This window comes from Falco peregrinus, chromosome 5, assembly GCF_023634155.1.
Source record: "Falco peregrinus isolate bFalPer1 chromosome 5, bFalPer1.pri, whole genome shotgun sequence".
In the NCBI taxonomy this organism is placed as follows: Eukaryota; Metazoa; Chordata; class Aves; order Falconiformes; family Falconidae; genus Falco; species Falco peregrinus.
Genome location: NC_073725.1, coordinates 13885262 through 13912782, shown reverse-complemented (window position 1 = coordinate 13912782; position 27521 = coordinate 13885262). Strand labels below are relative to the sequence as shown.

General features: G+C 41.8%; 2 protein-coding genes across 3 annotated transcripts in view; one reads left to right on the top strand and one right to left on the bottom strand.

Moving 5' to 3' along the window:
* The window catches only part of TRIM71 (tripartite motif containing 71), a 61144-nt gene extending 50002 nt beyond the window's left edge, over window positions 1-11142 (top strand). The window contains 2 exon segments of the mRNA XM_055806168.1: window positions 849-983; window positions 3250-11142. Of these exon segments, the coding sequence (XP_055662143.1) occupies window positions 849-983; window positions 3250-4701 (1587 nt within the window). The 3' untranslated portion in view covers window positions 4702-11142.
* A 2382-nt stretch (window positions 11143-13524) lies between these two features.
* The window catches only part of CNOT10 (CCR4-NOT transcription complex subunit 10), a 36449-nt gene continuing 22452 nt past the window's right edge, over window positions 13525-27521 (bottom strand). For both annotated transcript variants that reach the window (XM_005242260.4, XM_027793594.2), the window contains exons 12-19: window positions 27327-27503; window positions 24622-24702; window positions 19472-19585; window positions 17497-17627; window positions 16793-16828; window positions 16555-16682; window positions 15160-15235; window positions 13525-13823 (exon numbers count right to left, since the gene is read on the bottom strand). In XM_005242260.4, coding sequence (XP_005242317.1) covers window positions 13669-13823; window positions 15160-15235; window positions 16555-16682; window positions 16793-16828; window positions 17497-17627; window positions 19472-19585; window positions 24622-24702; window positions 27327-27503 — 898 coding nt within the window. In that variant the 3' untranslated portion in view covers window positions 13525-13668. The remainder of the gene's footprint in view (window positions 13824-15159; window positions 15236-16554; window positions 16683-16792; window positions 16829-17496; window positions 17628-19471; window positions 19586-24621; window positions 24703-27326; window positions 27504-27521) is intronic.

Below are 27521 nucleotides of genomic sequence, written 5' to 3'. Positions count from 1 at the left end.
TGTTAATGAACCTTTTCCATTGGGAGCTGTGATCCTTCAGATTTGGCTGCTTTTAATCGTATTTGGTTTTTATGCCCTTTTCTGTAATATCTTGTGAAACTGGGAGCAGTTTGGGGAGGATTTTTCAAGGAAACATTTTTTTTTTTCTTTGAGGGGAGAAGAGAAGTGTTTCTTCCAGATGCATTCTGCATATTTGCAGAATACCGTTGCAGAATGTTTTTAAAATACTAGTGTTACAAGGCTATATTAGAAAGAATTTGGTGTCTATCCAAGGAGTGAATAACTACATGAATGCTGTTTAATGATAACAATCTAATCTTTGTGTTTGTGTGGTTTTTTTTTTTTAAATTGATTAACTTCATATTCTGCTAGGGTGTTCCTGCACAGCTCAGATGCATAGATACACCAGTGTTTCCTACAGCAGCCTTTCTTACTAAGGGCAGAGCCATCACACAAGAACAGTTTTGAAACATTTTGGGGGACAAGACAAACTGGGTTTTCTGTATCTAGGAAAACACAAGTACGAATCGCTGTGCGAGTCTCTGGTTTAAGTTCATACTAGCTGCTTGCTGGAATTGCACAGGGAATCAGTCATGTGGTGTTGGTGCAGTGAAGGCATTAAACTCGGTGTAATGGATGTATTTAAAAAAAGAGGTCTGTTTTCAGGCTCTGATGTATGAAATGGGCAAAGGCCTGTTAAAAACCCAAGAACTGTCATTTTGTGCCTTCACCTGAAGGTGTAGTGAAATGTAAGCTGCGGTCCTCTGGTGCTCTGATGCGTTTCTAATTGTTTTGGTTGAGCCTTAAGTGTGTTGTCTTTTTTTTTTCTCTTTTTTTCTCCTCCCCAGCTGAGTATTGAACAAGCCCAGGCTGTGGCAGAGCAGGTTGAGATGAAGGCGAAGGTGGTACAATCTGAAGTCAAAGTAGTGACTACTAGACATAAGAAGGCCTTGGAAGAGCGCGAGTGTGAGCTGCTGTGGAAGGTATGCACCTTACATCTGTGGTTTGAATTGCTGGCAAGTGCCTTTCCGAACTGAGAACGGGCTTTTTTAACTAGCCCGTGGCCAGTTTTAGATGTCCTCCCAAGGAACACTGAATCGAAACTCTAGGTTACTGTTTTCTGTAGGTAGCAGGATGCTGGATGCTGGCGGGGTTTGCGCAGGAGGTGGTACCTCACCTCTCACCCGAGGCGGCGGTGGGGCTCCGGGGTGTGCTGTACCCCGCCGGTGGGGCGGGCACGCCCCCTGCTGGCCAGCGGCCGCGGCACCGCGCGTCCCAGTGCTGAGCGCGGAGCACATGGCCTCCAGGCGCCGGCTTTAAGGAGCGTCTTCAAAACCTCTGTAATATATTGCTGTAGAATTAGGCATGTAGTGTGTGGGTTTCCTTACACAATCCACTGCTCATAAACAAAGGGAAGGAGCAAAGCTATATATGCTCTGTCCTTTTCTAGAAAGGCTAGTCGCAATTGTGTGAGACTTTTAATCATACCCACGCCTAAAAAACTTTACTTGACTCTCAAGTTAATGTCCCTCGGATTTATTATGGGGTTTTTTTACCAGTAAAAAAGAATACTCTCCAGCAAGAGTATCTGTACAATCCCAAACTCCTGCACTCACTTCAGCTGTGATCCTTGTGTGGTATTTTGAGAGAGGAAAGGAAGAAGGAGCAAAGTTTCTTATTGTAGAAAGGTAACTAATATATGTTGCCAGCAAAGTGGCCAGTGGTAAGAGTTTATTGTTTGGAACTATTCTAGCTACTGTGAAACTAATCCCCTGGAAGAGAAGTTATTTTTTCTATAGTTCTTTTATAAGTGTCAGTGGCAAGATTAAAAATGTACTTTATATGGTTACTGTACTTCTAATGCTGCTTTTTCTGAGGTATTTGGATTGAGGGAAATGAGTTCCCCTTGTACTGTTAGCCTTCCCCAAGAAGCTTGGCAGCTTTTGAGGTATTCCTAGTACAGGAGAAATAAAAGCTGCCACTAAGCTATTTGTATCCCAAGAGGCTGTATAAATGCATTTGATTGGAATGTCTGCACTGTGAGCGCGTTCTCGTCAGGTTACAAAACATTATTTTAAGAAGGAAACTAGGCAATGATGGTAAATCATTTTGGCAAAAAAAGCTGAGGCCAAGGATTAAGCTGAGACCTAAGATGAGTAGTCTTTTGGAAATCTACTGGAAGAAGCATCTCTGACTTTTTTTTTTTAAGTCTGGAAAAACCTGCATGCCTCAAATAATAGCTGAAATAGCGTGTTTGTACATCTGTTATCTAGTCGGTGTATAACCAGGGAGCCTTCAGACAGAGTTGTCCATCATTAAAATACATTGCTGGTATTGTTCTGCAGCCAAGCAGGTATTAAGACTTAAGGAAATGTATTTTTACAACAATAAAGCAATTACATGTTTCATTAGTTTTACAAGACAGGTGTCTTTGCCAGATGGTCTAAAGTGTTTTTTCACAAGTAAAGATAAGCATAGGCTTGTTTAAAATAGTTACGAACAAACCATTTTTGCTTGAGCTTCAGTCCCCCAAGGAAGGACTGGCAGCAACCTTCTGTGTCATTTGAAGTGACATGATAAAGCATCCTGTTGTAAAGCACTAGCTCAGCGTGACTGCCAGCATTTGCAAGAAAATATTAAGATAATTGGACCTTAAAAATCCCTGGAGATAGGCATCTGGTATTACCCAGTCACATGAAAACAGTTCTGGCAGGCAGGGGAACAAGAAGAACCCATGTGTGAGCTGATGCAGACTGCTAGCCTTAGCTTTGTGTGATAACAGCCTACTTCTGAAATTGGTTTTGAGTCTGGCTAGAGAAGCCTCTTCTCTCTCTCGGGCCTGCAGTAATCTCTGTCCTCCCTGGAGTCTAAGTAAGGCATAGATTTGGATGATCTGTCAAGTACCTTGCGACTAGAACACAGAACAGCATTTGAGGAAGCAAATCATTATTAGTGAGGAGGCGACTCTTCCTTTCAAATGGCGCTGATGCAGCAGGCCTGCAGAGCAAGAATGTATGATTTTGGCTGGGGGGTGGGAGAGAATAATAATCCTGAATTTGGATAATTAACTTTTCCTCACTTCTGTCTGCATCACGGCTTTTAGAGGCTTGTTCTGCAGTTGTGTGTTAACGGGCTGCAACAACTGCACGGCAGTTTTTATGTAGAAGGGTGACATTAGGAAATGTTTGTGTTATGCATTGTCTTCCCTCACGTAAATGTGCTTTCTCTCTCCGCCCTGTCCCCCACAAGGTGGAAAAGATTCGTCAAGTCAAGGCTAAGTCGCTCTACTTGCAAGTTGAAAAGTTACGTCAGAACCTAAATAAGCTGGACAACACCATCAGTGCTGTTCAGCAGGTCCTGGAGGAGGGTCGTACCATGGATATTCTTTTGGCTCGGGACCGCATGCTGGCTCAGGTGCAGGAGCTGAAGAATGTGAGAGGCCTTCTCCAGCCACAGGAAGACGACAGGATCATGTTCACCCCCCCTGACCAGGCATTGTATATGGCCATTAAATCAATGGGCTTTGTCAGCAGCGGGGCTTTCGCTCCTCTGACCAAAGCCACTGGGGAAGGCCTCAAGCGTGCGCTGCAAGGCAAGGTGGCCTCGTTCACAGTGATAGGCTATGACCATGACGGTGAGCCTCGCCTCTCAGGAGGTGACATGATCTCTGCAGTAGTGATGGGCCCAGATGGAAACCTTTTCGGGGCAGATGTCAGCGATCAGCAGAATGGGACCTACCTGGTCAGCTACCGTCCACAGCTAGAGGGAGAGCACCTGGTGTCCGTGATGATGTGCAACCAACACATTGAGAACAGCCCCTTCAAAGTTGTGGTGAAATCTGGGCGCAGCTACATAGGCATTGGGCTGCCGGGGCTCTCCTTTGGCAGCGAGGGAGACAGCGATGGCAAACTCTGCCGCCCCTGGGGGGTTAGCGTAGACAAAGAAGGCTACATCATTGTTGCTGACCGCAGTAATAACCGCATCCAGGTGTTCAAGCCATGCGGGACCTTCCATCACAAGTTCGGCACGCTGGGCTCCCGGCCGGGCCAGTTTGACCGCCCTGCTGGCGTGGCCTGTGACATCTCGCGTAGGATTGTTGTGGCTGACAAGGACAATCATCGCATCCAGATCTTCACGTTCGAGGGGCAGTTCATTCTGAAGTTTGGAGAGAAAGGAACAAAGAACGGGCAATTCAATTACCCATGGGATGTGGCCGTCAACGCAGAGGGCAAGATCCTGGTCTCTGACACAAGGAACCATCGTGTTCAGCTGTTCGGGCCTGACGGCGTGTTCCTTAACAAGTATGGCTTCGAAGGGGCACTCTGGAAGCACTTTGATTCCCCCAGAGGTGTGACTTTCAATCACGAGGGCCACTTGGTAGTGACAGACTTCAACAACCATCGCCTTCTGGTCATCCATCCAGACTGCCAGTCAGCACGCTTTCTGGGCTCGGAGGGCACCGGCAACGGCCAGTTCCTGCGCCCACAGGGAGTGGCGGTGGATCAGGAGGGGCGCATCATCGTGGCCGATTCCAGGAACCACCGGGTGCAGATATTCGAGTCAAATGGTAGCTTTTTATGCAAGTTTGGCACTCAGGGAAGCAGCTTTGGTCAGATGGACCGTCCTTCAGGTATAGCTGTCACCCCTGATGGCATGATTGTTGTGGTCGACTTTGGAAACAATCGAATTCTCGTCTTCTAATCTGTGTTTGAATTAGGAAGAAACTGTCTCAGGGAAATTCTTCTAAGAGAAAATGAAAAAAAATACAACGTTAATTCAAACCTACCTCATCTTTAATTTTTTTACAGATGAATGTACTTATCTTTTCCGCAGGGAGTGAGCCTGTAAAGTTAAAGTCTATCTACCTCATTGTCCTCCCTTCCCTCCCCAGTTTCTCGCCCTCCTCCCCATCCCCACACACTCACAGTTCAGAACGTTTTACCTCTCCCCCCAGCATGGGGTTTCATGCACAAACAAGTGTTGCTGTGCACATTAGGTGGTTTGTGTGATGAGTTCTGTAGACTAAGCAAAAAAGAAAAAAAAAGGCTCTATGTAACTTTTTTAAACAGAGAAAATGGTAGTAGGTGTTTGTAGAGAAATTTGTGTTCTTGACCGTACTGCAGTTCTGTGGGTGGGGACATGGGAGGGGGGACTTTTGTTTTTTGAATTGCTGCTGCAGCAGAGAACTTTTTCCTGTTCTCCTTTTTATACCTCAGTGTGTTTGATTTACTGGTGAGCACAGCGTCTTGTTCCCAGACGGCTTTGAACGTTTTGTGAAAGTGAGTGGGATTCACTCGCCGGGAAGAGCAAGTTTGCATCTTTTTGGCATTTCTGTGTATTTTTTTCTGAAACACAGTAATCCAACAGCACAAAGTGAAGCTGATGAAAATGCACAAAAACTCTTTAAGTTTAAACCAAATTGTTCAGTTTAGTGGTTTAGTGGGATTGTTGTAAAGTTTAGATGAGAAAAGCAAGGCTTCCTTTAATGTATCCTGTCATTGAGTATTTTTTACCCTTTTCACCTAAAAGCTAAATTAGTTTTTTAAAAGTTACTGTTTCTTTTATCAGTGCACCTAATCTGGATAACAGAAGAGGTTACAAGGAGCATTGAAACAGGGAAAATCAATCCCTTTTGATTTACTTTCTTGTGAAATGACTAGCTTTTTTTGCCCCTCCCCATAGAGAGACTTTAAGGGAATAATGTTTGATGGATTTGTTAGAACAGAAGTGGTACCTTTTTCCAAAAGTAAGAAATAAGCACAGCTTTGGAGATTCAGGGTGCGTTTTGGAGAATTCAACAGTTTTTTGTGTTTAAAGAGGATTGCAATAACCCTATCAGTGACAAAAATGTATTTATGGGGTTTTTTTTCATCATCTGGCTTCCCCAAAGAGCTGGACTGAAAAATTTAGGCAGGTCTACTGTAGTTTTTAGGGCGGGGTGGGCCTGTAGCACCGTGTATCTCTTGCGACAGATCCAAGTGAAAAGTTACCAGTACCAGCATAAGGCAAACTGCATCAAGTTGAAACTTTGCTGCTTTTTTTCCAGGGCAGTACCAAAGAATTCTTCGTAAAAGTAAAATGTATATGATTCCTAAAAGCTTGGAGGCAGGGAGAAGTTAGCTCTTTCAGGGGATATAAAAAACAGCTTTTCTGAGAAGCAGAAACTTTTTGGGAGACTAGAGATAGATCTCTTTAGCAAAATGTGACTTTGAGTCCCTGGAAGTATTTTGTTTTGTTCTTCAACTTCTTGCATTCCAGTTTAGCTGTTAATGCAGATAGATACAGTCTCTACAGAGCTGTTGCTTCACCCTCTGAATAAGGCCTTTGGTGGCAAATGAGTGGTTAAGATAGGGAGCAGAGGGCTTTTCTGTCTCTTTTGCAATGGAAAAATTAATGTAGTAGGCTTGAAAATGCCATGGGATTTGATTTACCTTACTGTTTGCAAGAGAAGGTCTCTGAAACATAAACATGGTTATCAAAAAGTCTGAAGAGCCTTAACCATCCTCCAAGGAAAGGGTTCATCTCTATGCCATCTACCATGCACAAAAGTGACCTGAGATTGAAAGGCTCTTTACAAGTTTGTGAGAAATCACAAGGTGCACTTTCCTTCTTGCTGCTTTTCCCCAAGGAGCGTTAACTTTCTGGGTTTTGTAGAAATCCTGATGATGTGTGCAGACAGATAGCTACCACTTCAGAGGAGGCTTTAAACTAAAGGACCAGAAAGACACAGATTCATGAGATGGCAAAACCTCTTTTTAAAGAAGGGTGAGAAAAAACCACCTAAATTAAACAGGATGAAATAACTGTGCTGCCTTTCAGCCTAAGCCTCAAGGAAGCAAACTCTTCAAAGCAGTGTGTTTCGGTTAGGCTTAATCTTTAGGATAGCATGGTTTAAAAATAGTCTTTAAAGGATAATCTTTTATATGGATATCTGTCATTAAATTTCTGTGGCCACTCAAAACATGGATATGAGAGAAAGCTAGTTTTACCTTCGACTTTTTCAAGTTCTGCTTGTGTACATGCCTCCCTTCTTGGGCGGCCTACAGTTGTGACAGATGTCTGTGTGTGTCTTGTATTATTCAATCCAAGAATTATTTGCAACTTGGGCTGTGGAAACTAATAGCCTGCAAGATCTAGATACCAAAGAAAACTGGTTTAAAAAGCTTTAACGTTTAGTTTGCAGTGTCCTTGCATTTATCCTATCATGTCTTAATGAAAATGCCAGGTCTCTTGATACCTTGACCAGAGTTGCTGACAGTGTTGGAGCGTGCTAGAAACGCTCCTGTGCTTCAATGCTTGTTGGGTTCTCCCTTTCTCTGGGGCTGAAAGGGAGTTGTTCTCCAGGCATTAAAAAAACAAAGTTGTGTGCTTTCAGGATTGTGTTGAACTGCAGAAACCTTTTTGCCCCTCTCCAGTGGCACCGTGTTGAAGGTGACAGACGCTGGAGCTGCCCTTTGCTGTTTTGTGTGGAGCCGTTGCACAAACCCCCAGTCCAGCTCTGTCAGGAGGACTGACTGTAACTCTTTTTCGGTTGCTGTCTACTTAATTCAGTGGGATTTGCTTACAAACCAAACCTCTCGAGTGTTTGACCTCAATGTGTTGGGGAGCTTTTTCGTTTTAAAAACACTACTGTTTAGCTACCCGAAATAATTCCTTATCTTTGTCATAGATAGTGCTAAGCACGCTTGGTCTCATTGAAAAGTGGTAGTGTAGCTTATAAAATGGAGTGTTTCATATGCAATGAAATTAAGTAGCGGTAATACACAATGCCAACATCAGATGCCTCAGTAGGGGCTTTTATAAAAGTAATACTTAAATGAGATTCAAACCTCGCTCGGTTTTTCCATGCATGTTCTCAGGCTATGCATGTTCTCAGGTTAATGCCCCAGCATCATAACGTACACGCGTGCAGAGAGAAAAAGCAAGGCTTTGAAGCTGGATTGCAAACTGAACATTCAGACTAGTTTTAACTAGTGGAAATGGCCTGGAGAAGGGTGAGGTGAGCGGTGCCTCTTAGCTCTGACATTGGGGAACAACGGAATGCAGGTGGCAGACCTGTCTACTAGAACTCCCAAAGGAATTTCGCTGTGCCAGCTTAAACCAGTGGCTCTCCGTAAACTTTTTGCGTGACAAAACATATCAGCAGTCAGTATGGCTAGTTTGAGTTTAGCCTGTGAAGCAATCTTGTCCTTTCTCGTACCTCTTTAAGCAGGAACTTCAGTAGCAAACTGAAGCAGACTCAGTACTTAATAATGCAGGTCCTTCAGATAATTCAGTCCTTTTTATTTAGTAACCTTTTAAATATAACTTACTTAAGGAAGCCCATAAACCTTAAATGTGTGAAGAAAGTGAAGGAAGGAAGACAACACCTGAAAAGTAGTGTATTTTGGGGCCAGATGTAACCAAGTTGGGAGAAAGAACCAAGGCACTTGGATGTGGCATTCCCTTGGAGCTGCAGGAAAATGGGCACAGTCTGTTACGTTACAGTTAAATTAATTTTTGAAGAGAGCAGGCTTGTAGGCTTATCTTGCCATGACTTTGATCATAAGATTTCTTTGTTCAGTTCTGGTTTAAAAAAAATAAATAAAAATTGTGCCAAAGTGTTTTGTTTATTTTTTTAAAGGAGTGTAAGCCAAATGGTGCCAAAAGGTAATAGGGTATTTAAAAGTAGAGATTTAGAGAAACAGTTTGGAGCTGTATAAAAAACAAACACTGGTACTTGCGTTAGACAAATATTGTACCTTTGGTCTTTGAGTCCTTGGGAGTTTGAAACCCAGTTTGCTGTGGTACAAAATGCACAACTAGAGATGCCACTATCTTTTTCTTGAAGTTCTACCTCACTTTGCAGAAGTAAATCATCTACCTCAATTTTAGCATCAGACAGGTTTGAGAAATAATTGAGAATCTGCCTGGGGGAAGGATTCATCCTGCCTGTTGGACAAGCATTTTAACCGAAAGGGGAGATAGTAAGTGTGTACAATGTGGTGACTGCTTGTTTTTGTTTGCTTTTTTGCTGCCTGCCCATGGAAATGCTAAGGCTGCCCTTACTAGAGAATCTGTAAATAAACCTGAATATTCAGGCAAACTGGACTGATACCTGAAACACTTTGTTCTGTTTTCAGAAGTATGGAGATGTAAACTTTTCTCAGTATTATGACACTACTAGCTGACATGACATACTTCATGTTCATTTGCAGTGTTCTTATGTCTGTAAGGCCTTTAGGTCTTTTCTCTACAAGAGAAAAACTTTTATGCATGCCTACAAATATATCCTGTTTGGGAAGACTAAAGTTACGATTGCTGTAAACACAATGCTATACCAAATGCTTGAAGGGAATAAGATCCTGATTTTTTTTGACTTGGTGATTGTATTGGTTAGCTTTCTTGACTCAATGGGATTTTTTCCACCATGACAAAGCAACCGTGTTCCTATTCCTGGAGGGCAGTTTAGGTTCAGACATTCTCAGGAGAGGCAGTTTAAAACCAGTTTGTTGGGGGGTTTATGCAACTTTATAGTGACATGCAACATGCCCCTTGTTTTACCTGTGGAGTAAAGTTGCAGAAGCACATTTTCAGATTACTATATTGAAAAAAATCTTTTTTCCTCTCCTGCTCATATTAGGGGGTGACACAAGTGGGTACAGGAGACCCCTAATAATGATAGGCTGTATTGGGTTTGGTAAATGTTATGGTGGAAAAACGTACATTGATGTCTCTAAGTGATCTTACGGGTTAACGAGCCAGACTGGCATCTTTTTCCATCATTGTTTAACCAATAATGGTTCTAAAAATGCTTTGTGTACCTGCATGGTCTTAGACCTTCTATTAATGATTGTATCAACGTACAAACTCAGGTAGATAATTTTTTAAGCTCTTCTCGTAGAGCCTTACTGACTGAATGTTAAGTGTCCGTGTAGTGATGTAGTTAAGTAACTTCCTTTTGAACGACCAGACTAGTTTAAAAAAAAAAAAAAGTCCTTTTATAGGTTTGTAGAGTACTTTTCGGACAATGTAGTAGTTTTTCCTTCAGAGGGAGAGATGTCTGTTTTTGGGTTTTGTTTTTAGTTTCTTTTCTAAAATGACTAAAAAGTTTTTAACTAGTTTGTAAGGTGTGCTTAGTCACCTGAGTTGGTGGGGGTTTCTTACTGTATGTGACTCTTGTTTATACTGTGCATTACCTGTCATGCACTGCTTGGTTCGTGCACAATTTGTTGGAGTAGTGAGGGTGTTGAACATGCCTGCAATTTAAGTCGGATAGAAACTGGAAGCCTTGAAGAAAGTGGAGGTCAGCCACATGAAACCATTGTCAAACATGCGTTTTTCCTCCCCTCATTTAATTGACTGTAGATGTACGGCCTTGTCCTATAAAACTTCATTACTGGTGTATTAAGTAGTGTTGCCTCGGTGCAGGTTTGCATCAGGGTCTAGAATGATTTTGTCAGTCTTTGGATGTTGGGCATCTTGAGTCAACTTGGTTTTGTAGTTTCCTCTTCTGTTGCAGCTGTTTCTTTTCTACTTTAGTGATTAATCATGCTGTTCTCCTAATAATAATAATAAAAATGTCTCAGCAGGACAGACAGTATTCTACTTATAATGAGCTGCTCAGAGCTTTTCTATCTAATTCATAATGAGACAGGCTGTGACAAGAACTTCCATGCTCCAAAAAGGACATCACATTTCTACTTGAACAAGAAGTGACATAACTTTTAGATGTCAGATGTTGAGTACTGCAGAGAAGAAAGCATGACAGGTTATGTGCAAACTTTTACGTAGAATAAGTGAGCAAAATGTTAGAACCCTTGTGTTAATGGAGGCTTCTGAATGTATCTTTGTGGTCCATAGGGAAGGCTGAAGGATGTAGCAAGGAGACGATGTATCAGCTACTGGCAGCCTTAAAACAAAGTCAGTGTCTCTCTGGACTTTAAAATGTTCCTATGCAGTTTATTTTATTTTTGTTTAATCGAATAAATGTGAGGTTTTTTTCATGGCAAATCTGTGTATGTGTGTTTCTGTATTACCCAGACAAAGCCTTCTCCTCTGTCAGAATGCAAAAAAGAAAAAGGTCTGAATTTGAACCTGGTTGCCTCCAGATGACGACTACTGACAACTTTAGCTAGAGGCACCTGCTTTGAAAGGAGAGGAGAAATGCTGGGCTGCTATGGAGAGAAGTGTTGTTTGTTGGTGGGGTTTTTTTGTTGTTTGTGTGTTTTTGTTTTGGTGGGGTTTTTTAAGTTTTGATGCAGTGTCAGACTTCTAGTTCTCTGGTCTATTAAAACAGCCTCACTGTCATGACTGGAGGAAATGGCTTTGATATTGAACTCTCCACCTGTACTCCATGCAGTTTTTCCAGTATTTTGTCAAGAGTTCCTGGTTTAACCTTGGTCCATTTCCAGGTTTCAATTTCTTCACCTTTGCAGCTGTCAAAGTAATGCTTGTTCTGAGTGGCAATGTAAAGCAAAGCCACGAGAGCATTTAATAATGACCTGGCATCTTGCCGAGCGGACTGCCAGCCCAAGTTGGGTAAGCAGAAAAGGTGGTCTCTTTCCCTCACTACTTTGGAAAAGGTTTGAAAAGAAGTGGTGAGCATGGGAAGATGCTCTTCAAGTGAGGTTTGAGAATTAAGGCCACCGACTGCATGGGTAGCAGCAGAGGTGATTTCAAGCTGAGATACTCTCTGGCCCCAGCTGTGTACAACCATAGGACTACTCAGCACCATGCTGTGTGCTATCCATCAAAATCCTTGAGCAGATGTCATTCTTCCTTTGTGCTGGAGCAGCTGGCAACATGTCAACAGTAGAGATCACTTCACATTGAAAGGGGGGAGAAGACCCTGTGAAGGAGCAGGAAAAGGCTGTTGAGGTGAGTTTCAAGACTACTAACTTGGCCAGCTGTGTGTAGTGCTCTGTATTTGCTTTGCTTCTCTGTGCCTCTCCCTGTAGACAACCAGAACCTGGAAGCTTATTGAGCATGTGAGGTGGCTCTGGACACTGCTGAACAAGTGCTGCACCGTTCTTGTACCATGGCTGTGGTCCTCTTCTTCACTTTCTTGCCGACACCTTTAGCTTTGGGCCCGCACCAGCATGTGGCCAAGGAGGCTGAGATAGCAACGGGGGTTGTAGTGCGGGGGTTGTAGTGCTTCGGGGGGACTGGCAGTGCAACCCCTTCCTCCTGCTGCGGGTGAGATCCTGAAGGCAAGGAGAGGGCAGGAAAAAGGGGCAGGCACACTGCCTTTACTACAGCACAGCTTGCACTTTTTTACCCAACTGTCACTTCTTTTGCTATCAGAGCCTAAAAGCACCTGGGGGGACAAGTAAGTGGACTGTGACTCTACAGCACTGCCAGAGAGGAGACAGGTCTTTGACAATTTGCTTCCGTGATGTGTTTTGATATTTATTTTTCCTGTTAATGGTAACACTATAAAACCCAACAGCTGGAAGTCACCACTGCTCACCCCTGTCTTCAAGCAGCAGTGCTACAGGCACGGGGAAAAAAAACCCAGAGCTCCTTGGGCCAGTGCAGGCACCCTGGGGTAGAAGAGCAGTCATTGTTAGGGGCTAGCTGCGCCTGAATGCTGCTGCTCACATGCAAATGCAGCCGTGATAAGATGCGCAGTATCTGGGGAACAACAACTGCATCCTTCATGGAGCCCCGAGGGGAGTGCTGGGTGCCCCCGGGTGGAGCTGGGCACTGCTGAAGCAAGGCATTAGCATCCTTTGCATCTGAATACTCTGCATTCCTGGGGGGGTGGGGAAGGGCAGAGAAGAATCTTCTCTATTCAGGGCCTGGGACCACACAGCGAGCATCTTTAACCTTTTTGTATTTAATCAGTCAATCTACTTTGACCTCAGGGATGTATCAGCTCCCTTTCTCCCTTCTTTCAGAAAGGTGATCACTGTATAAGTTTTCCCCGATTTTTTTAAATTATTTTTTTTTATTCCTAGTACTTCTTAACTGCTTGTCCCCCTGCATAAGGACAAGGGTGGGTGTCACCTACAGCAATAGAGAAGTTACTGGGGAAGTCAGCTACTTCACTGCTACTCTGAAAGCCTTGAGAAGTGGCAAAGCCAGTTACCTGACAAGAGGGAGAACAGCAGGGCTCAAGCTTTCTGCTGTACTGCTTCATGATACCCAGCTTCCCGCTGAAAGGACACATGCTTGTACAACTACTCCCAGCTGAAAAGCAAGAGTGGGCACCAGTGCTGGTCCCTCCAGTGCACCCAAGTACCGGCTGCAGCCATTGTCCTCCCACCCAGCAGCTGTACTGGGTTTTGTCTTTGCTGACCACCTTTTCCTTTTTGGCAAACTGCCTTTTGGCACCTACCACTGCTCAAGCTGAAGAAGCGGGCAGCGCCCCTCTGGTTTATGGTAGGGAACAACTGCAGCCTGCAAGCAGCACAAGAGGCTGCTTACTAAGCTCAGTCCCACCACTGCACTTCTTTTTGGTAAGTAAACTGCTGCTCGTATTCAAAATGGATACCAACCTCTCTTCCTTTAAGAAATAACCTTTACAGACACCTCTAAGCATGCCTTTGTTTATCTGTTTTATTAAAAATTTACATAAATGAACACACTCCAGCAAATGGGGTATGCAGGTGTCCTAGGTTAAAAAAAAAATATACAAAAGCCCAAGCCCTCACGGGCAGGGCAGCAGCAGGCTGAAGCACAACCTCACTTCCTTTGAACAGTGGTGAAAGCTGGCATCTGAATGGGCTGGATTGAGTGGACTGGCTGAAAAACAGGCTTCTTCCGCATGTCGGAGAGTGTTTTCACAGAAGGGAGAAGCTGGTTTCTCTTGATGATCTGCAGTGCCAGCTGCGTGTTACCTACAAGACAACTTTCGATTAGACGAAGGTACTTTCTTTTTTAACTTACAAATCACTGTTCTCAGCACAGAACTGCCAAGCCAACCCTGGGCCCAGGCCATGTACACCCAACGGTTCCCCAATTCAGTGAAATGCTGACACAGACATGAAAAGCATTAGACAAAAGTTAGTTTCAGAAAATAGTATTGCTTGATTCTACCTACTCTGAGCTGAAGACATCAGGCTTTTACCTCAGAGCTGGAAGATGCCAGAGCACCTTCTACATTTCTGAAGGGCACCTCTTCTCTCTCCTGTCTGCATAGTGAGGCTCTAGCTTTCACACCAAATGCGCTCACACTGACATTACAGACAGTAATGCAAATGTCAAGGGTGCGTATAACATTTGTAAAAGAAGAAATCTGATTTTTCAACTGACAGCCCATCATTTAATGGCCTCTCAAATAAACAATATAAATGGAAAACTTAACATCTCTCCCTCTTATCAAATACTTCTCTTCCACTGAAGTTTTAGTTTTAAAAGAGATGCATTGGTTTGTTGCCATTTATAGAACAAAAAAATGTCTCTAGTCCTTTTGGTTATGTATTTTGAAGGGTGTGAGAGATGTAAATCCAACTTTCCCCTCTCTTCTGCTCTGTGCTACCGTGTTGCAGAAAGAAAGGTTTCCAAAATTCCAACCTAGAAACGTTTTTGTAAGAAAAGCATTGTAGAAGTCTCAATTCTGAATACCGACGCTCAAGTCCTTGGCCTGCCTGCAGTGCAAGACAACTGAAGGGCAACAAGCACACGGACCGTTTCACAACACTGGGGTATTAAGTCAGTCCTGAAGGGCACAGGTCCACAACCATGACAGCTGCAGGCTGCTCACGCTGCAGAATTCAAGTGTAATCCTTCCTGTTTCCCATTATGTAGAGTTTTGTTCCCAAGCAAACACAGTGAACCTTCAAAAGGAAGGATTTTGGAAGACAGAGTTATCAATATTACAAGTTTTGTTGCAGTACTTGCTACATAGGCCTTGACATGGCTTCTCTGGGAAACTGGGATTGCAGTTGTCTTGTAAGGAAAAGCCTTTCAAACCCTCTTCAGAATATAAACCTCAGCAAGGGTTTTACTGAGCCTGTCCAAGACTGCCGACTTCTGCACAAAGTATAGAAGATTGCAGCTCAGACAGGATGGCAATAAACTACAGAAATGAAGGTGTGGATACACAGATCCATAGCAGTGTAAAATGAAGTACCATCCAAAATACTGGCACGACTCTAAAGACCAGGAAGGATGACTACCACCCTCTCCCCCTCCTATCCCAAATCTAGGTTGACAGAACATTTCAAAACTTACCATTCTGTAATTCAAGATACACAGCCAGCAGAATAGCCTCTGGAGGGATCTCTTTGGGGTGGATCAGTGAAGCAGCCTTATTGAAAAAGAAGAGGGTGGGGGAAAAAAGTGCTTAAGAGAAACATCCAGCTCAAAGAAAGATTAGTTCCAATCCAGCTTGACAAGATTGTTACCGCCATCTTAGCAAACAAAAACAAGTAATTCACAAATTAAGAAGACTTTTTTCAAACTAATACATTCCATCAGGTTTATGCATGCAAGGAGAGACTAAATGATTATCTGCATCTTGTTTCACACTAATTAGCAGGACCATCTGCTCTGTTTAAGTTAATATAAATCTGAAATTCTTGGGCCAGTCTACTGTGGTTTCCTAGTGAGATGACAGGTGAAGAAGGTAACTTCCACTGTTCCAAAGTTCAGAATACAAAGTTGACAAGTATCATTTATTAGCTTTCCATATACAAACATTTTTCAGCTATGAAGTCAATTAATTTAGTGTAGATGCAGGAGACCTGCTATACGTTACATCCACAGATGGCCTTCCACTCCTTTGGGCTTTACACATGTGCTGCAGAGCCCATGCACAGGCACCTACCCACTCCTAAGAGGCCTTGGGAGGAAAATAAGCAAAACAAGTGCCTGAAGCGGTTAAGAACCTCACAGAATTTGAACTTGTTCACCTACACAACTACTATGAAGTAATTTGGAAGACTGCTGTTTCAGTTTGCAGCTCAACAAAAACGCATCCGAGTAGTTTTTCTGACAGATAGGAATGGCTGCGAAAAAGAGACTAACATCATCATGGAAAGACTTTGGTCCCAGCCATAAGAAATAGCAAATGACACAGGCTAAGCGAAGACAGAGTTTCAAAAGCAGTACTTGAGAATTCTTGGGACAAGAAGCAGGTAAGGACCCTACCACCAGCAGAAGTGCGGTTTGTTCTCATGAACCTAAAGTTAATAGCTTAGATGGTGAGTTATTAACTGATAAGAGGGAAGTAAACTCAAGGTCCTCAAGAACTTTTTCCTCTGAAATAGAACCATTACTAGTGGACCATTTAAAAATACAAACACAAACAAAGCAATAAACCCCCCACCAAAACAACTTAGAAAAACTGAAAAGGCTTCCTAATCATATTCCATTGTTTTGGTATGATCTAAGGAAAAAAACCAATAATGCTTCCCATAGTGGTACTGAACTATTTACACAAGAAATATGGAATTCTTCATTTTACGTTACTAATAGAGATTGGTTCATAAAGGGAAGAGAGCTGCCTTCTGAGCAAAGTCTGCAAATAAACCTGCCTATGAAATCACCAGGATTTGCTGTGGTACAAATGACACTCTGAAAGAAGTACGTTTGTCCCTAAAGCTGTCTGAGTTTTGTTTTTCATACCTGATGAAGACATTTTCGAGCTTTGTCATATTCACTCCTCAAACAGTAAGCACTTCCAAGGTTAAATAACATCATTGTCCGTGCAGATGTGACTGAACTGGGGTAACACTGTGGGGTCTGCTTGCCAGCTGAAATAAAATAATAATAATAAAAAAAGTCTCTTTTTCTTCTTACACTTTTATTCCGAACTGGCCGAGTAAGTTCCTGTACTCTGCTGAGTACAACGGCTGGTACTTACAAGATTCCATTGCCTCATTCTCTCCTTTGTCAGACCCTGCAAAGAAAAAAAACAAACACAAAACCCATCATGTTCTGTGAGCTTTTTAAAAGCTTGTTACAAAAATAATACAAAGATACAAACTCACTTCTTTCTTCACAGTCTGACATTAAAGAGGAAAACCATATCAGTTTGCTCAAGAGTTAACATCACTTAAGACTTCCTATCTCTAATGTTTTGCTTTTACATTTGTGGATGAATGCAGTGAAGTTTAAATTGCAGACATAACTGACATCAGAGCTGCTGTAGACTTGACTATACAGATGGGCTCTGAAGTATTTTTCTGTTACAGAATAACACTCCCAATTGGAAGCACTGCAAGAAGATTAAGATACAGATTAACTAAATTCTTCCCACTCTTATCTCTCACTAAATGCAATTTTATCTTCAAACAAACCAGAAGGCTAGAATATTCAATTCCATTTATGTTACAGAATTAGCCACTTCAAAGGAACACAAACACACAAAAGACAAACCAAACACAAAGTAGGAACAAAGGCAAGGAAAACAAAAACACGGCAACAGAAACACAAACAAAAAAGCCCCGAACAACCGATGGTGTTAAAACAAGATGTCTTCATCATCATTATATTTGTATATAGAAAGTTACAGCAGGAAGGCAGCTGAAAGCACAACCAGTTGTAATGAAGTGTAGATTCATTAACCTTGATCCTGCTCATTTGAAGAGATCCCGAGGGAAACATCAGTGACGTTCTCGGGGTTCAAGTGAGTGATGGCATCAGATATTCTGTCTAGAGAGATGAGAGCCTCTGCTGCATACAAATGCCCAAGAAACCTACAACAGCAAAGAGTTAGGTACAAATGTCAGCCTAACAACCCCCACAATTTCTTATACATGACAAACCAAATGTAGTTTTTAATGCAAACACTTGGAAACTATTACTTGAAATACTTGCATGGAAGTTAGCTTGCTTATGAAGTACTGTCCTAATACCCGGTTCTGCCATTTGCTGCTTTTAGGCACTAATGTTGTCAAAAAATATGCATCCGAGTAATGACAATTCATTCATACACAGGAATTGCTGTTCCAGAAAGACAGTACCTTGGTATGGCTTTTATCTTGGAGACTTCAAAAAGGAATCCTTACAAAAACACCGCAGGATACAGATACATCTACAATTTGAGGTGTTAAGTGACTTTATGCTCAAAAGCTAATTCTGTAAGGTAGCTGCATTTCTAAGGACAGCAACTCTAGAGGCCTGTCCATGGGGCACAAACACGTTCCCAACTGCAGATTTTGCAAAAGAATTAAGCAAGTCTGATGTTTGGCACTGGTAGTTCAGCTCAGCTAATCAGCAGCTTTCCTTTTCAACTCTGGAACAGAAGGAATCCTGTTGATCCAGAGTGTGTAGTTAGGTCACAAATATTTATTCTGAAACAAAAGTTGAGCAAAAAGAGTTCATGCTTGTTCTATGCAGCTGTATACAGTACACTTCAAACTGACTGTACAGTTTGCAACAGATTACAAAACATCAGGTAAAGGATCAGTCGGTTATCCAAAATAATTTCTGCAATTCAGATCAAATACAGCAAACTTAACTTTCTACATGCAATTTATTTCACTTAACAGGAGCAGTTCAATATTGCTGATCTGCGCAAAAGGCTAGTTTCCTGGGACTGAGGACCATGGCTCCTTATCTTTGTAAAAACCTGTCATCTGGCATTTCTTGCATTATATAATGGTAACACTGCCCTCATAAAATTATGTGTTACCTTGTAAACTCCTCTAAAATCTTGCTTATACAATGACTGCGTAAAAAGATGAGCTTCTGCAGTAGTCTGCAGCGTGGGAGCCAAAGAATTTCATTGGCATGGGCTATTATGGAGTATACTGCCAGCATATAAAATAAGCACAAGTTAGCTTACTTCCCACAAGGACATTACCAGTTTTGAAAAATATTACTGCTTTAAAAGTCTGCTGTATTTTATCCTGTATATGACATAGGAATTAAATGCACAAACAAGGTCAGAAGGATGAAGCTAAGCTGGGTTTTTTGAATTTGCACAGCTGTATGAGAATTAGTGGGTAAAAATGGAATGAGCTTTAAATATCCTTCCAAAAAATACAGTGCCAAATGAGACCTGGAAAAGAGAAACTGAAGAATGGAACCTATATAAGCTACAGTAGCAGGTGAAGTGACAGTCCTGCACACCCAAGACCTGGAACCCTACTGACTGAGCAAACCTTCCCCTCCAGGGCTGTAGTTTCCTAAGTGAACTTTCAGCAGCACGTTGGTTTGGGCCACCGGCTACCCCCAGCTGCTCGTTCCTGCCCTCTGTGCTGTGCCAACACAAGCACGTGCAGCCCCACAGTGAATCAGGACAGAGACCTGACAGCCATGCCACTGCATGGCGACCCGTAGCTGGAGGTTAACAAATAGCAACAAAAAGCAGCAATAGGTTCCACATTACATGGAAGTCATACACAAAGGAGGGGACTCACGTTCCTGCGTGTCAATGAACATTTAGGTAGGGCTTCGACAAGAACAGGAGCGGGCCAAGCAATTCTTTGCATCAGATACAGAATTGGCAAGCAGCTACAGACATTGGAAGCTTCAACTCAGAACTCTCCAGCAAAAAGCAGGGCTGAGAAAGAAGAAATGACCGTATCAGACTTACTTAAGAGACCCTGACAGCTTTGGTTGCTGAAGAAGTTTATCTGCATGATTCAACGCCATAAGGTTATCACCCAAAGCCAGAGCCACGTAAGCACTACACGCAAGTATTGAGCACCTGGAGGAAGGGGAGAAAAAAAAAAAAAAAAAAAAAAAAAAAGAAAAACAAAAGGGAAGGGGGAAAGCCAATGTTAAATAGAGAATTCCGTGATTCCAAATGCAGCTGTTAAATTTCTTTCAAGTGCTGAAGAAACAAATCATAAACTTTCAATAATATCTTTGCATCAAGGCACGAAGTAAAGGAGCTAGTGTTTCATAATCTATGGCCTCAATCCTATTCACTGAATTAGGAAATATACACATTGTGCTCTACAAGTGTAAACCAAGGATGACCATGGCATGCTCAGCAAGATTTTGCAATTTTGACCACAAATAACAGATGAAAAAAAGATGGATATCGCCACGTTTCATTTTTCTCATGGACAGTTTCCCTTTCTCCCCCTCTTGTTATGCATTTTGCCTTGGACTCTCATCTGTACTTCCCTGCCTTCCCCCGCTTCTGCTGCAGCAAAGGGCAGCAGATTTGTGGATTGTACCTTACAGAAATCTACAGACACACAGTAGCAATCAGTTAAGTTGTAACATGTTTCACTCTTGTACTGTACAATGTTTGCACACAGGGAGACAACAAACACTGGAGAATTTGGTGCTTCCAGTTTTGTGTTCAACAGAGAGCTGTAACCCGCTGCCAGAGACTCTGACTGATCTGTGGCATTTTGTTGCTGTCACAGGCTTTCTTATCTTTCCAAACCCACAAAATCTCTGACAGTTCCTGTAATGAAATCTGAACTACTCGGATTTTCCATCTTCAAACAATAACCCCACGTCAGGATGGCATCATTAGGCCCGGCTTTATACTTTGTAATAACTCCCCACCCCTCCCCAAACACGGCACTCGGGGAGGGGATATTTTCCACTTCACAAGACATTAGTCAGTGCAGGCTGCCTTGTCCTCGGGGCACAAGCCTCTGCCCACCATGCCTTGCTGTAAGCACGGAGTCTGTCCTTCTCCAGGGAGGAAGAGCAGATCCTCTTGGTTGGGAGCGACGGGAGGAAAGCCTTCGACTCTCCCGACAGTAGGTGGGCTATTACCATGCCAACCTTCTGGCAACTGTCAAGCCCACTTTCAGTCCAGCAGTAAGTCATGTAATTCATGGCAGGACCTGGGGTGCCTTTATTCCCCTTTCCCAGGAGGCATGCTCCTTAATTATGCGCAAGAAGGATAAGAAACTCCTCCAGTGTTTCTCCCTACCCCCCACTTCCTCTCCACCGTGCCCAGATGTCACATCAAATCTGAACACATACAAAAGCTTGAGAGAGGGAGAGGAAAGCTTCCCCAGCTCAAGTCCCAAACCTAAAATATTTCTGAAAGGTTACGGCTGGGGAGGGGGAGGGAACAGGGGTAAAAAAAAAAAAAAACCAACAAAAAACAGCACCCCCCCTGTAATAACAGCCTGCTTCTAACCAGTCTCTTCTCATCTCTGCCTCAAAGTAAGCAGAGATGCTCAGCATCACCAGCTAAACACCCTTAGACAAAAGTCAAGGCCTGCAGAGCTGGTTGCTACTGCCCCTTACAATAACAGGAGGCTTCTATTTCCCACAACTTCTATAAAGCCTATTTTTATTTCTGAATGTTCAAACACAAGATGCACTCTGATCACACAATAGGTAAGTCCAGCAAAAACGGAAACCTGCTCTGCTCTCAGCACTCGTCACTGTTTAAGCCATGTAAGAGCTGGGAAGATTCCTCAGCCACAGCCACCTAAAGAGGAAAATATTCAGGTTTTCTTCCCTGCAGTACTGTTCTCGCACATTTGGATCCATTGTTGAGCTGGCTAAACCAAACGCTCAGGAGACCTGACAGCTAACCGGAGCAGAAGAATTGCACCACAAGGGAAAAGACAAACTAGTTTTTCACCCCGGTCAGGATTCTGACAAAACTCCACAGGTCGCCTTTGAGCACGGCAGACTTCCAGCATCACTGAGCCTCCGCATGCCCTAAATAAAACTGCCTTTGCACTAGGAAAAAGAAAAATGTTTTTTTAAACTGCCAGATTATGTCAAACAGCCTCTTGCATAGGTTCAGGCAACAAGATTTGTCAGCCCACACAGACTGCAAGTTTACAGAACCCAAACTGCACATCTGACTTGGCTTATTTCTCAGGCAAAGGGTGAGCCAGGGCAAATCCAGTTCTTCAACACTTAAGATGAAGGCACCAAAAATGGCACTTCTAAATCATTTAGAGAACATCACCAATCTCAAATAATTTCAAATAGCTAACTAAGCACAACAGTGGAGATAAACCATCTACTTTTTAACTTTCAACGCATGCAAAACAATCCAAAACATTAAAAAATACAGAACGCAAATGGTGCTTACCCTGTGGGGAAATTCAGCACCAGCAAAGGGGAGATGGGGACTAACTATGCAGTGGCTGAGAGTGAGGAAGAAGAAACTGCTTGGGGGATAATCACTGCAAGCTTCCATTATCAGCACAGGGCCAAACAGACCGCCGAAACCTTTAAGTGGATAAACGAGGCAAAACTGGGTAGGTGTGGAGAAGAGGCAAGGTATATTGGTGGGCAATGGTGGTCCTTACAGTACTGTGAAATTATCAGCAATGCTCTTGGAATACCATATACAATACTAGGATATGCACACTTCAAAAATATGTAAGTAAATAGAATAAAGCCAGCCTAATAAGGGACTAGAGATGGCCAACAGAAAAGTCAAATGAAAGGAAAAAAAAAGTAAAATTGGTTCACATGCCTTATAGCAAAGCCTTGCAGTTTAAATCTGTTCAGGACAAAGCAGGTGATCAAACTATTCCTTTATTTCTAGCTGCTTTGAAGGGAAAAATTAACATTCTCACACAAAATTGTTCAATATAGGGAGAAAAAAGCTACAACAAGATCTGTGGCTATCCATCTCAACTTTTACAATAAAATCCACACAATTTTCCCAACGTAGTACTGTGGTCTACCAGAACTCCTTTACTTTTGATGTATCCTAACAGTGTTGGGTCGTTCCGGCACACTGAAACATACCACAGGCTGAAGCGCACGGTAAGGGATGCGGCTTCTCAGAGGACGAGAAGTGAGGAGCAGAATTGTTTAGAAGAAACTCAGAAGAAAAAACTGGAGTTTCCACTACCTATGCATAAATTCTTAGCAATATTTGGTGTCCTCAGACTTCTGCTTGTCGTTTTTAAAACCTTGCAATTGAATTACTGCTTATTGTGAGAACAGTCTGCTCAACTAATTTGTGCACAAGTACCAAACTATACGTATGATTAAAAATACCGTCTAGAAAAGGCTTATTTAATTTTAAGAACTATTTAGGGGCACAGTTGATCAGTTATTTTAAACTTGTATTAGGATGTGCAACTGTACAAAAGCATGCAAAAAAAGCATTTAAATTGCCCATTTCAGGTCTAGAAGTAATCCAGTGACTTAACAGGGAAAGTTACTGAATACAATACTGAATTGAACTGAGGCCTATTCCTCAGAATAGTCCTTGCCAATATTCACAACTTTTTTCTAAATTTTCCCTGAATAGACAAGAATTTTAGTTTCCTCACTTAGCTCCTTAGTGAGCAAGACTACTGAAATATACTAACACTTGAGTGCGATGTACTTTGCTTTTCACAGCTATGTGCAGAAACTTTGAAGAAGTTTTAGCAGGACCACTCCCTAGGGGTGTTTCGTCCTCTGGATTTAACCACCAAATCAAGTACTGCAAAAAAATAAACCAATGCTTTTCCTTTCCTTATATTGTGTTCTTTACCAGAAGCAGTGTAATTCTTGCTAAACTGCTAAGTTTTTCCTGACATGTTGTCAGGCTTCATCAGCAGATAACAACAGCTGATTGTGAAAGACTACATTTTTTAAAAAAAAAAAATTTAAAAAAATCACAAAGTGACACCACATACTTTTGACATGTGGCAACCACATTTTCAACAGTTAGGGGGAAAAAAATAAACCCACCAGCAAAACCCAAAAACCCAACCAAGCCAGATCACTGCTTTTAATTCAGTGCTTTCTATTTTTGAGTAGCATACTCTTGTACCACTTGAGAATAAATAATCAAGGTCTCAGTAACATCTCCTAACAGATTCCTGCTAAACAGCTTTTAAATGAATACAAGTACATTTGCTACACATAGTGGAGCAAAGTAAAGGTTAAACTGGTCATTATAAAACACAGGTTACCTGGGGTTAGGCTGGAACAGAGTATTTACCCAAGAGTTTAAGTGGGAAATTACTGTATGCTTTGTCCATAATGGAAACTTAAAACAGATCTCTTTTTTCTGAGCAGGTGCAAGCTTTACAGTAAGGGAGATTTTCAACAGGCTGGCAGCCACCTGAAATAATTAACATTGCCAGCAAATGATAACCTTGTTGGGGAAAAGTAAAGAGATTCCAGATAACGTGATACTTACTTAGACACATGTGAGTTATTCTGTTTGGAAAGCACTCAGACTGCTGAACAAGTAGTTTAAGGATCTTTGAGAACAGGAAAAAAATCTACAGTCACATTTCACCTGTGTTCTTCCATGGGGAGGAAGTCAAATGCCTGGACAAAGGCAATTTGTCTTTCTATTTTAAGCGAACTACAGATTTATTCCTGCTGAAAGGAGGACCGTTCTCATTTGAAAGCAGCATAGCTGCTTTTACAGCTTTCATATTTTTTCCCCATCCAACAAGCATATAATGTTGTGGGAGCTGAATCAAGGCCTTAAAGGGCAAAGGTACCACACAGTAGTTTCCACCCCTTCCCCAATCACAACAATCAGGTTTTTTGCTTTGTCATTTATGGGGCTTGATTTTTTTAGTTTTGCCCAAGATATTAATAATGGGATCAAACAGACTGATCTACCTTCTGAACTGAAATTCTGGATTGTTTCTATTTGTTCTGAATCAAAGCCCAGAAGAAAGGAAGCACACATATTTGAAAAAAGGCATCCTTAGATTAACAGCTACAATTCAATGTTGCAAGCGCCTAAAAAAAAAAGAACTAGGAATGACACCAGCATCATAGCACAGTTTAAGAGGGGGCTCATTTAGTGGTGAATATTTTGTATTATTTACTTACCTTAAATTTTCTAATTCCTGTTTCTTCAAAGGTGAAGAAGGTGGAGCTGCAATGAATTTATCCCCTTCATGACTTTTATTGCTAGAATAAAAAAAAGTGTATTAATTATAAGGAGCTACTATAAATAATTTAAAAGTTATTAGTGTAATAATCATTGACATTTACTCACTCCATTTAAAAGGACAGCAAAAATTCTATAGCCTAAATACCAGGGAAATGGTGCTATGCAGAAACTGAGGCACATGCTCTTATCCTAACTGTCTATTTGAGAAGGAAGAATGAGGACATTTGTGACTGATAGACCAAACAACCCACACCACTCTCCACAGCCTTGAGTTATTTTTGAAGTTTGGTGTAGGACAAGAACTTTCAATGGGAGATACACAAACCTCACTGCATTTGTAGCTTCTCTTCTTTTAGCCTGTAAGAAAATCAGTAAACTAGTTCTCTCCCTAGACAATTTAGAAACATAAATATTACAAAAATATTCTAGAAAAATAACCCAAAGTGCTACAGCTTCCTTTAGACTTCTAGCTACTTCTTACTTTTATTTATTTATTTATTTATTTATTTTCCCCACTAAAATTCCACTTTAAGATTACATTTGGCTTTTTTTCGGGGAGCAAGTATTCACTCTATTTAAAAAGTATGCAACTTTGCTCTCCAGTCAGCTGAAAGAATCTTCTTCTGGAATGAGAACTGAAGAGACGGCTGACAGCTGCACCTTGGCAGAGAGAGACACTAAGGTTTAGAAATAGATTAAAAAACCCCGAATTGAAACTGAGTCTGCCTGGTTAACAAGGACTTTTGAATTGATGTATTTTTGAATCTGTTTATTAGAAACAGGGAAGGTAACTCTGACTTAGACCTTCAAAACAGATAGCAACAGACTCCAAGGAAACCTGTATTCAATACTGTTGCAGCATATATACTTCATGCCTTTGCCAAAAATTAGATTAAAAAAATACCCTTAACCACTGAAAGTATTCAGTGTTTTCTTGTCAACAAGAGAAGAATCTGCTTCACAGTCAGCCTGCTCAATTAGTGGGATTTGCTTCAAAACCATCCTGTTCAATTAGTGTGATTTTCTTCAAATGCCTTATATGTTTTACTGTTCTCTCACAGAGGGTCCCTTATCAGAAGGAACAAATCCTTAGAGAACCTTTCAGAACGTGACACACAAATTCAAGAACAGCCTGCCTTGTTGCCAGATATTTTGAAATTGGCAATGACCACTGGGAGACACAAGGGGGTCTTCTAAAAAAAATTTTTTTTTTTAACCTGAAGAAGCATCTGGTTTCGAAAACAGAAGGTATTAAAGGATCTTCCCATACAGGGCATGTTTTCCTTTCCTCACTCCTACAAAAACGCCCACCACGCCCCCACCCCCCCCAACCAAAACAAAAAAGGAGGTCTTGTCTGAGTAAGACCTATCATTTTGTTTTCATCACTGCCCTTTCATGGGTCTCATAAGCTTAAAACTGAAGTCACATTTAAACCAGAGGAGTTTCGTCTCAATGGGCTGCTTACAGCTTACCAGGGGAAGTTAGTTCACAACCTCTGACTTCAGAAAGGTAAAAAGAAAAAAAGCGCATGCACACACACACATGCACGCACATGACTTTTATAAATCATTTGGTCACTTGACATGAAAGATTGTCATTGGGTAAAAAGGGTTGCAGAGAAAAGCCTTCAAATATGGCTGTAGCAGTAACAGCCACAGACCCCCAGCCCTAGTCTATCTCCAGGCAACCTCAGAATATGTGAGGATGCACCTTGTGCCCATGCAACACAGCACACGTGCAGTAAATCCTGCCATGTGACAAATGATTCTTACCTTCTTAAAATTTATCTATACTTGGGTCTGACAAAAACATATTTTTTCATTACTCTTCAAGTAGTTCAAGTTCTAACATAGCCACTTTTTCCAGAACAGTTATTGTAACTCTTCCCTTCTCAAAATGGTCATTAAATGAAAGCAGAGGCTATGGCCAACAAAGCTTAGAACGTATCAGGATCAACACAAAAAAATTAAAACACCTTCCTGCTATTTAACGTTTAACATACATTGTATACAAGTTACTTTTTCTGAAGCTTTAAGGAGAAAAAAGATGATTTTTCTTAAACGTTTTTTTTTTAAAGTGTGATTTATTAAGCAATAGCCCCATGCTGCTTTCCTACTTCTCTTCTAAATCTTGTTTTAGACTTGAAATGGGAAACTAACACAACAAAGCGTACTAAGGCTGATGAATGTCAAATCTGATTACGGGGAAAAGTTTACAACTGAGTTGCTGGGCGTTTATATATTGGATCAAGTATATGGCACACGTGCGCACACACACAAAATCACTGTAACGTGAAACTTCACTTACAATTAGAGAAATACCAATATGCATGGTGGGAGGGTGTGGGAAAACATAACATTTGCAGCACCAAAAGAAAGATGGCCAGTGAAAAGAAGAATTTCAGTGTCTAGCTTAAAGTTGTTAGGAATGGTAGGAATCAACTCAGTATTTTATTCTTAAATTAGCATACTAGCAATTAGTGTAATGAGCTGTCAAACAATTTCCTTAGATATCCCACCACTGCTAAAAGAATTTACAAATGTGTTATTTTTTTCTGCTGGCCAAACAGGACAGGTAGCAGACACAGACTGTCAGCCCAGACTTACTGTGGACAAAAGGTTTATATGCAATTCCGTTTACCTGCATGCTTCACTGCTTTCGCTGTTTTCTGTATTTCCCCCCAGCTGATTACTAGTTTTAGATCCATTTTCCTGCTTTGGCTCCTGCTGATCTTCTGGCAGTAGCAGCAAGGCATTTCTTAGACAAATTGCTGCAAATTCCATACTGGCTACAGGTATTGCTGAGGACTGCCCATCACTTAAAGAGACACAGAAG